Consider the following 11,162-nt stretch of genomic DNA (forward strand, 5'->3'; position numbering starts at 1 on the left):
ATTATTGCTTGCCGCTTTAGGGAAGAGGGGTGGATGGAAGTCCAGTGAGGTGACTCATTCAGCGGGTTTGGGTGTTTGGAAAGGAATTCAGAAGGGTTGGGATGAGTTTTCAAAACGGATTAGGTTTAGAGTAGGGAATGGGAGTCAGGTTAGATTTTGGAAGGATTTATGGTGTGGAGATGTAGCTTTGGAGAGTAGATTCCCTCATTTATTTAGGATGTTTGCGAATAAGCACGCTATGGTTGCAGACTATTATCGGCTTGATAATGGGAGAGTAACTTGGGATGGGTTATTCCGCAGATGTTTTAATGACTGGGAGCATTTAGAGATTACAGATTTTTTGGGTTTATTGTATAAGCAAGTAGTGGAGTGGGAGGGCAGTGATGCAATGGTGTGGCAGGATGGATCCAAGGGGGTGTTTGAGGTAAGGTTATTTTATCGAAGGCTCACGGAGTCCGTCCGCACAGTTTTTCCTTGGAAAGCTGTTTGGAGGACTCCAGCACCAGTTAAGGTGGCCTTTTTTGCTTGGACGGCATCTCTTGGAAGTATTCTTACTTTGGATAATCTAAGGAGAAGACACCAGATTGCAATTAATTGGTGCTTTATGTGCAAAAATACAGGGGAATCTGTGAATCATCTTTTGTTGCATTGTTCTGTTGCATCAGATATCTGGGCTATTTTCTTTTTCTTTTTTATAAGTAAATAATTCAATAAAAGGCGTTCAAAAGGGGAACGCATCCCAAATACAACAAGAAAAAAGAAGGTGCCCTAAGGCCCCAGAGAATAAAGGAAATCAATTGTTTCCTCAGGGGAAGAGAAAAATCTACCCGGAAACCAGGAAAAGAGATGACAAATAACAATAGACTTCAGCACCACAACCGAAGACTCCTTTCCTTCAAAGGATCTACTATTACGTTCCTTCCACAAACACCACCATAGACACAATGGCGCTATCCTCCAATACCCTCGAGCTTGAGATCCCACTCTCCCCCCTCTCCATGGATTTGGTGTGGATTGGGTTATTTCCAAGGACACAAGGGGAACGATAGAGGCTTGGCGAGGGCAGCAAGTGGCCAGGAGATCTAGAGCTGCTTGGAGGGTAACCCCGCTCTGTTTATGGTGGGGTTTGTAGCGTGAGAGGAATAGGAGAGTTTTTGACAGAGTGGAGTCTTCTATTTGGGAGATTAAATCAAACAATTTACACTCCCTTCATGTTTGGGTGATTGGGAGAAGTTGTTCATCTACGGATTCTCTAATGGATTTTTTGGACAACCTCTCTTTGTAACGCTGCTTTTGTTGTCTTTTATTTTTGTTGTAAAGGGTTCGCTCCCCTTTTTCAGCTGAGCGTTTCTTTTAATGTTATTGCTCTTAATTACCTATCAAAAAAAAATGTTGGAGCATCTTTAACAATAAGTGCATGTAGTCCGACGGTTAGGATGCTTGCCTTCCAAACAATAGCTCAGGTTCAACTCCCATCAAATGCAACTTGACCACTTTCATTTTATTATTAAAAAAAAAAAAAAACTGTTGGGCACAGGCAGGTTCAGAACTGAACAACTGGCCCGGTTTAACCAGAACCAATCTGGTTCTGTGCCAGAATCTGCCGATTAAAGGCCGAACCGGCAGTTTCATTAAGGAACCAACCGATTCTCAGTAAAATTTCAGTCTCATCGAGCCAGTTCGCCGAACTATTAGACCCAGTTTGGTTGGAGAGAAATGGGAGGAAAAGAAAAGAAAGGCAGCGGAGGGAAATGGGATATTGTGTTTGGCATAAATCATTTTTTTTTTATAAATAAGCAAATTCATTCAAAAAACGTTCAAGTGGGGAACGCATCCCATAAACAACAAAGGGATCCTATGGTCCCAAAGAAGAAATAAAATCAATTATCTCCTCGGGAGGAACAAAGCCCACCTGAACCCCAAAAACATAAAGATGATATAAAAGATGATATAAAAGCTGACTTTAAGAACACCAATCGAGGATTCCTTTCATTCAAAAGATCTATTATTCCGCTCCCTCCACAAACACCACCATAAACACACGGGCGCCATCCTCCAAAACCCACGAGCATGACCTCCCACATAGCACCCTCTCCAAGCCTTCATCAATCCTCTTGTAGATCGAGGCATAACCCACGAAACCCCAAACATTCCTAGCAAAAGACACCATCAGTCCAAAGCCATTGGACAATGCAACAGAAGATGATCCACCGATTCCCCATTGCACTTGCACATACAGCACCAATTAACTGTGATTTGTCTTCGCCTCCTCAAATTATCAAGCGTCAAGATCTTGCCCCACACCACTGTCCAAGTAAAGAACGCCACTTTGAGCGGCACCTTAAATCTCCACACTGTTTTCCACGGAAACATAATCACTGTATTATCTGAGAGGCATCGGAAAAAAGATCACTTCAAACATTCCCCGAGAAACAGGCACCCAAACAAGCGAATCTCTATCCTTACCACGGGTCTTATGCCAATACAAACGATCTAACAACCCGCAAATGTCGTCCAACTCCCAATCCTGAAACAATTGCACAAAACCGCACATCCCAAGTAACCCTCCCGCTATCAAGCCGATAGCAGTCAGCAACCAAGACATGCCTATTAACAGCAATCCTAACCAATCTGGGAATGCACAAGCAAGGGTACAATCACCACACCAAAGATCCTCCCAAAAACCGCACGTCCCTACCATCCTGAACTCTGAATCTGATGTGTTTGGAGAACTCATTCCAACCTTTCCAATGGATTTCCAAACTCCGACACCAGCAGGAATCCTCACCAAACACGAGCACCATCCCCCCGTTTCTTCCCCAAACCGGCACAAAATAACCCTCCTCCACAACCTATGACGTTCTACTCCAAATCTGCACAACCACTTGCCAAGGAAAGCCCTGTAAAATGGCACCAACCTCCTTTTCCCTAAGCCTCCGGCTTGAATCGGCCTACAAACCTGCTCCCACCGAACAAGATGATATTCAAATTCTCCTTGAAGTCCACCCCATAGAAAATTCCTCTGAAGCCTCTCAATCGAACTAGCAACCCCAGATGGAATCTGGAAGAGGGATAAAAAATAAGTAGGGAGGCTTGATAGCGTGCTTTTCAAAAGAGTAACCTTCCCACCTTTCGATAAATACTGCTTCTTCCACCCTGCAAGTCTCCTCTGACCCTTCTCAATCACCGGATCCCAAACACCTACAGTCCTCGAAGAAACTCCCAAAGGTAACCCCAAGTATGTAATCGGAAAACTACTAATTCCACATCCAAGCACAGAAGCTAACTCACCAATATCTGCACCTCCCCTACTGGAATCAAGGCACTCTTCCCTACATTCACCTTCAAGCCTGAAAACGTCAGAAAACAAATCAACACTGATCTCAGATACCTCATCTGGGACACCTTAGCCTCACAAAACACCAACGTGTCATCCGCAAACAATAAATGAGATACCTCCATATGATGAACATCACTCCCACCCACCATGAAACCCTTAATAAAACCCAACTCCACCGCCCTCCCCATCTACTAAGGGTCTCCATAACAATAATGAACAAAAAAGGAGACAAAGGATCCCCTAGCGCAAACCTCGCGAGCTACCAAAGAAACCGGTCGGAGACCCATTAACCATCATCGAAAATCTGGCTGAAGATATGCAGGCCTCAATCCAACTCCTCCATTTATCCCCAAAACCCATTCTCTCCATCAAGTACAACAAGAACTTCCAACTCACATGATCATAAGCTTTCTCAACATCGAGCTTACAAAGAACACCTAGGACACCACTCCTCAACCTCGGGTCCATACATTCACTAGCAATAAGGGCTGAATCAAGAATTTGACGCCCACCTATAAAGGCATTATGATATTCCGAAATGATATCATCCAGAACAACCCTCAACCTTAATGCTAGAACTTTAGCTACTAATTTATTAATGCAGCCCAACAAGCTAATAGGTCTAAAGTCCTTAACATCCGAAGCTCCCCCCTTCTTTGGAATCAGTGCAATGAACGATGCATTCAAAGAACCTTCAAACCTCCCCTGAATATAGGAGGCATGAAACGTATCCATCACCTCTCCCCTAACCACCTCCCAACTCTCTAATAAAAATCTCATAGTAAAACCATCCGGCCCCAGAGCTTTGTCCCCGTTACAACTTCTTAGCACCTTCAACACTTCCTCTTCAAAAAACAGAATTTCCAAACCATCTCTATTAATTTCTGAAATAGCGTCAAAGTGCAAACCATCAAGCCGGGGTCTCCATAAATAAGGCTCCGTAAACAAACCCTGGTAAAAAGAGACAATCCCCCTGTATACATCCTCCTCCCTAACCAAAACCTCCCCATCAATAGTAATCCTCCCAATGTGATTGCCTCTCCTATGAGCATTTGCAAGCCAATGGAAAAACTTAGTATTCTTATCACCTTCTTTAAGCCATATGGCTCTAAATTTCAGCCTCCAAGAGATTTCTTCCGCCACTGCAATCTCAGCAATCTCCTTCTGGCACGCATCCCTCCTACTTTCCTGACCCTCATCAATGCCACCCACACCTTCCCACCTATCAATCTCAGCAATCTCCGCAAAAGCCCTATTCTTCCTCCACTCCGGATTCCCAAACACCTCCTTATTCCACCTTTTATTCTCAAGTTTCAATCACTTAAGTTTTTTTGCAAAAATAAGGCTCGGATTACCATCCACCCTGATACCCTCCCACCAAGTCCTCACAAATCCCTGGAAATCCTCAGCCCGTAACCACGTATTTTCAAAACGAAAAGGAGTACTCGTCCTCAATCCACCACAGTCTAAAACCACCGGAATATGATTAGATGTCGATCTAGCCAAAGCTGCCTGTACCACGGGCGGAAACTTCTCTTCCTAGTCTCCAGAGAGAAGAAAACAATCCCGTCGGGGCTAAGTAGGAGACTCTCTACCACTCCCCCATGTAAACTTAGCTCCCTCCAACGGTCAATGAACTCAGAAAACTGCTCCATAGCCGATGTCCATCTTCCTCTTGTTGATCTCTCCCCTCCATCTTCCTCTTGTTGATCTAACCCCCCCCCCCCCCCCCCCCAACACCACAGCAGACACCACTGATCCTTCACTACCCCCAACTCCTCCCACAAAATGTGCCTCTCCCCATCCTCAACTGGGCCATACACACCAGAAAACATCCAACAGATTCCATCCTCCTCCATGGAAAAAGCACACGAAATAGAAAACCTCCCTCTCCGCACCTCCGTTTTCGAAACCCATCTCCTGCTCCCACAAAATGTGCCTCTCCCCATCCTCAACTGGGCCATACACACCAGAAAACATCCAACAGATTCCATCCTCCTCCATGGAAAAAGCACACGAAATAGAAAACCTCCCTCTCCGCACCTCCGTTTTCGAAACCCATCTCCTGTCCCACATCAACAAACACCCCCCCCCCCCCCAAAAAAAAAAAAAAAAAAAAAAAACTCCTCACAACCCTATATATAATGGAATCCATCTCTGTCTCCTGCAGGCAAACCACATGCACACCCCACTTCTTGACAGCCATCTTCACCACTTTTCTTTTGTCTAGATTATTAAGTCCTCGGACATTACAAGAAATAATTCGGCACTTCATCAAGAACAAATGGATAACCCTTCCCCTTTCCTTCCCCCCTCTACCCCTTTCATGGCTCCTCTCCCTCCCAGCCCCATTGCTTCCCTCATAATTCACACCGGAAAAAAACTGCGAACCTCCATTCCCCCTCTCCACAAAGTCAACCTCTTCTCCTTTCTCACTATCCGTTTCCTACTACCCCTCTCCTCCCCAATCTTCCCCTCAACAATTGAATGCAAAATCATACAAGACTCCTTCTCCTTTAGCTCAAAAAAAATCCCCAACAAACTACTCACACTGTCAATATTCTCCTTTACCCAATCCACCCCACTGTCCTCATGAGCTGCAACAGGAAAACCCCTCCAACTCCCCTCCAGTCGTATCTCAGAGAGTGGTTGAATGCACTCCAGGACCTCAGCCTCCTCCCATGAAACCAACTCCCTGTCATAGAGCGCATTGTCCTCTGCACCCTTACCTCTGTCATCATCAGCTGTGCTACCCACTCCAGTACAAATAGGAGTGCCTAAAGTATAAATCATTAAAGGAAAAGAAAGGAAATGTAGAAATTAGAGGGATTAAAATTAGGCATAATGAGTAGGTTTTGTTATCCTTCCAAAAATGGGAGGAAATGGAAGGAAATGGCTACAAAGTTTAATAAAACTTTTTAATACCGATTTTGTCCTTATTTCACGAAAGACAAAAACAAAACACCATATGAGTCCTTGGGCATGTTTTTATTCTCTATAACTTTTTCTTTGTTTTCAAATTGTCACTTTGGCTTGAATGCTGTTGTAGCACAATCTTCATATTTGGCTCATCATTTCTTTCCTATATATTTGTCTTTCAAATGTGAAACGGTATAGTGGTAAATTCATTAAAATAATTTCCTTTCCATTCTTTCCCAAAAGATGATTAAGTGCGAAGACTATCATTTCCTTTCTTTTCCCTCGTTAATCAACCAAACATGATAAGAGGTTAACAATATCTTTTCCTTTCTTTTCTTTTCTCCCGTAACAAATGTAATCTTTTCTTTTCCCTCCTGTTATATCAAACATAGCCTTAGTGAGACATCTAAAATAAACCCTATAATTATAACAACGTCCCCTATCCGTCTGTGTGGACATCAAGGCATTTTAAGCGGGGACACTTGCTAAAAGCGACCAAATCAATCATTGGAAAAGTACTCACAGCTATAATCAATAAAGTAACAACAACTATCTTCCAAAATCCTGATAATATATGCCTCTTATAAGGTCAAACACCAACACTTAATTGCAATTACGTGGTCAATATAAATGCAACCAAATCACTCGTGCCCCGACTACATTTCATGGGTGATAAACTAGTCTCAAGGTCAGCAAGCATTTACTGAACCAGTATAAGTTAAACACAATTTAAATTGGCCATTTAAATTGCTTGAAGCTTGCTGACGATTTAATTACTTTCTTGGATTCGTTGGGGCCTTAGTCCTGGTCCCACTCTTGTAATTGGGACGCGTTCCCCTTTTGAACACCTTTTCTTATATTATTTTTACTTATCAAAAAAAAAAATTGCTTGAAGCTTGACTCAACTCACTTCCAATGCCAACTCTAATAGACTTATTATGAAAATGACATTGACAAAGTCTCAGCATTTGTCACTTTGTACATCCCTTATCCATTAAGAAGCCATATATATGACCTCGTTCCTCCACATGGTCGACTTGATACGACTGACTAACACTCCAATTGCAAGCATGAACTGCCGTGACAAGGACATATAAATTTTGCAATATTCTACAGCTCTAGGGGGTCACACCCATTATAGACAGACCAAACATTTTTCCAACAAATAACTTTTCCCCACAAATGGAAGAAATATACAGCTCCAACATGAACGCAAAATCAGCTTCAACTTATAGTCCAGCAAATACAATGCCTCGCGAAACTGTAAGCCACGATAAAAAGTTTATACACTTAACCACCCAATACACAAACCTTGGAAAGTAGAAGAAAAATGAATGATTTTGTCCACTCAAACTAGCCCTATGTTATCAACAAGCAATTGCATTCTGACCTTAAAATAGAATCGTATCAACAATTATACTATTACTATATGTGTATACAACATCAAAATGAAGTCAATTGAAGGGGGAATACAATCAACCCACAGAATTGAAGTTTGCAAGTAAGAGAAACTATCTTAAAAGCAACAAGCCAGAGCTACATAACCGCAACCAATAACCAGTAACTTTATGTTAACTCCAACTTTTGGGCAAAAGCAATAATCTCTGTGTAGCAGCGAAAAAACTAACCTGCAAAGAATTGTTCGCAGTCGGAGACTTTTCTTGCGCACCCATCAGAGCTTATCTCTTCGCGAACTGAAATTTGCAGTGAAGATATGGGCGCTTATCTCTTCGCGAAATGAAACTTGCGGTGAAAGATTTGGTGAGATTGAATTGTAGAGGTGGATCACTGAATATATGATTAGGGATTTGAGGACAAGGAGAGAGAAAGAGAGGGGTAAAAAAAAGGAGGTTTAGGTTTGGAGGATCAATAGAAAAACCCTAACCACCTTCGACGCAGTAGTGAACCTTCGGTGGTCTCTCTCCCCTCTCTCTCCTCTCACTATTTCTCTCTTCCTTTTTATCCTTTTCTGTGAGGTGTCTCTTCCCGACGTTAAAAACAGAAGTCACCAATTATATATTCTGGAATCTCTGCAATGCCCTTTCCCTTGCTTTGGAACTACAAAATGTGCCATTGACCTTGTTGTCTGAGCTTGATGAATTCTATTTACACACGTTTTTTTCTCGAGATCCAATCATAAGTGAGTCAGCAGCGGTCAGCTTCCTTTTAACAATCCAAGTCGGTCCCACTTAAAATTAAGGGTGCAACTTGGAGAAATTATTAGGCATTATATTATTACAGTATAAAAAAATTAAAAAATTAAAAAATTAAAAAATAATTAGGATTAATTTCACCTACACTTTCTGACCTTTGCCCATATTCCATTCACACCCCCTCTATATTTCAATATTCCAACTACACCCCCTGCGGTTTTGGTTTTGGTGTCATACTACTCCCTACCATTAAACAACAAACGGTGTGTGTTGATGTCAACATGAGAAAATTGTTAGAAGGTCAATTTTACCCTTCCAATGTGTAAAATGGCATCTTCAACCTCATTTACAATACAAAATTACCACTAATTTGTTAACTCAAATGTACAAGAATACCCTTCCTTCCACTTAAACATGTACAGCACAAAGGCACACGGTGAACTACTGATCCACGGCACAATGGTGTGTGGTGACTGGGCGAGGAGTAGTTAAACGGTGACGGAGTTGGATCTTTGATCGAACTACTCAACGACGGAGTTGGATATTCGTTTGACATATATTATTTGATATGTGTCTGTTGAAAAGAGTAAAAATTTTGAGAATGTAGTGTTTTGAGTTGTAATCTTGTATTCTGAAATACAAAGGGAATTAGTATAATTTGGTTTCAAATTTCTGTGATTATCAAAATTATAGAGAGACTGTGGTGGGTAAAATGTTATGTGTTGGTTGTGGTAGGTATTGCTAATGGTGGAGGTAACAATGATGAGTCCTGATGAAAATAGAGGTGGAGCAACAATGGTGAAGTTTTTATTGGTACTTTGACATATGTTTTCTGAAAACTGTAATTTTTTTTGAGAATTCAGTGTTGAATTGTTCTAATGCTATATTCTAAAATACAAAACCAATAGAATAAAATTAAAACATGTTATGTTTCCAAAATTTTGATATCTTACTCGATTTAAAAAATAAAAATAAATAAATAGTTTTGGCAAAATAATCAAATGTCAAAATTCAAGGTAATTGTATTTTGGGTTATTAAATTTTGATTATTCTATCATAGTGGAGCTTGGTAAGTTCAATGTGTTAAATTAGGAATTAGTATAATTTTGTTTCATTTTTCTGTGATTCAAACTTTGATTATCAAAATTATAGAGATTGTGGTGGGTAAACTATTATTTTATTTTATTTTTGGGAAATAAATGGGTAAAATATTGTGTAATAGGTTGTGGTATGTATTGCTACTGGTGGAGGTGACAATGATGAATCCTGATGACAATGGAGGTGGAGGTGGAAGTGGAGGTGGAGATGGAGCAACAATGTGAAGTTTTACTGACCACCACGAACGCATGTCCGATAAGCTTGACTAGGTGGATGGCGACGACAGTGATGGGTGATGGCCGTCAAGGTTGTAATCCGATATCCCGATGGTGATGGGCGACGACGACGGTGATGCTTTACTCTCTCTCCTCTCTTTCTCTCTCTAAACGTAACCCCTCTCCAGACCCATGATTCTATCTCCTCTATGTCTCCTCCTTCATCACCACACCCACATTCTAGAGCTCTTTTTAAAATTTCCCCTTTCTCTCTCTAAAAACCCTCACCAACATACCACCAATTTCAGAAAGCTTTGGTGCCTCGCCGGTCTAACCATCTCTCAGATATTCGCTGGCCTTTGGAACCCTTGACCTTGTTTCCTTTGAGAACTCTCTCATCACTAGATTCTAAGAGACGACAAATCGCAATCACCGATCACCGCTTCAAGCACCACCAATCACTACTCACCACCATTGGAGCAGTCAAATTTTTTTATAAAAAAAATAGTCAATCTTTAGCTGCTATTTCTACGTGATTTCATTACAGACACTATTAATCCCAAAAATGGATCCACAGAGTAGAGAGGAGAGAGAGTAATGGGTCTGCAGGTAGAAGGGGATTAGCTAGGTTAGACTTCAAAGAGAGAGATAATACACCCAATATATGCGTGTAACGTGTATTATATTTGTCTGTATATAAAAGCTATGTTTTTTTGTGCAGGTTCATATACATATATTTGTATGTGTATATAGAAGGGTGTTTTTGTCTTTTCAATTTAGCTCCAAATTTTAATATATAATGGATGGGTAAAATTGTAAAATCACCTAACTCTGTTAATAAGGTCTTCACAAAGAGAGGAGGTAGGTGGAATATTGAAACGTGGAGGGGGTGTGAGTGGGATATTGGCAAAAATCAGGAGGTGTAGGTGGAATTAACCTAAAAAATTAATAACTGTCTTAGGGGATTTTAAACTTCTTGACCTGATTTTCTTGGGGGTATTTTGGGCATTTTATAGTGCATTTTATTTGTTTCAGTCCACAATGTCAGGTATAAAACTTGATTTTGGAGGGGAGGTTTCTTCTTCGTGTTTTTCCAGAAAAATTCGCCCGTTTTTGCTCTCTGTCGCTGACAGATCCTGTAACAGCTTTTTGACCCTCTTGACCTCTTTTAATCTAGGGGCAATTTGGGTATTTAATAGTGAGTTTTTTGTGTTTTTCTACATGTAGTCGGGTAGAAAACTTGATTTTAGTGTGGGTTTGTTCTTCATGTTTTTCTATAAAAGTTTGTTTTGGACCTCGTTTCGGCTCTCAGTTCTGGCTGGAACTTTTCTTCCTCTAGCATGTCATGGTGCTTGTCGGGGTGCTCGTCTCGACATCGTGACGTTGACTTTTGTTTTCGCTCGTTCTCCTTCGTCTGGACTCCAAATCGAGTGAACT

General features: G+C 41.3%; 1 protein-coding gene across 5 annotated transcripts in view; it reads right to left on the bottom strand.

Moving 5' to 3' along the window:
* The window catches only part of LOC132293356 (uncharacterized), a 77,207-nt gene extending 68,970 nt beyond the window's left edge, over nucleotides 1–8,237 (bottom strand). For all 5 annotated transcript variants that reach the window (XR_009477827.1, XR_009477828.1, XM_059790815.1 and 2 more), the window contains exon 1: nucleotides 7,888–8,237. Coding sequence is in view for 3 of the 5 variants with exons in the window: in XM_059790815.1 (XP_059646798.1) it covers nucleotides 7,888–7,932 (45 nt within the window). In the remaining 2 variants the exon portion in view is untranslated. The remainder of the gene's footprint in view (nucleotides 1–7,887) is intronic.
* Between the last annotated feature and the right edge of the window lie 2,925 nt (nucleotides 8,238–11,162).

This window comes from Cornus florida, unplaced genomic scaffold, assembly GCF_030987335.1.
Source record: "Cornus florida cultivar Cherokee Brave unplaced genomic scaffold, ASM3098733v1 CherokeeBrave_3.0.0_Hap2_Chr01, whole genome shotgun sequence".
Classification (NCBI taxonomy): domain Eukaryota; kingdom Viridiplantae; phylum Streptophyta; class Magnoliopsida; order Cornales; family Cornaceae; genus Cornus; species Cornus florida.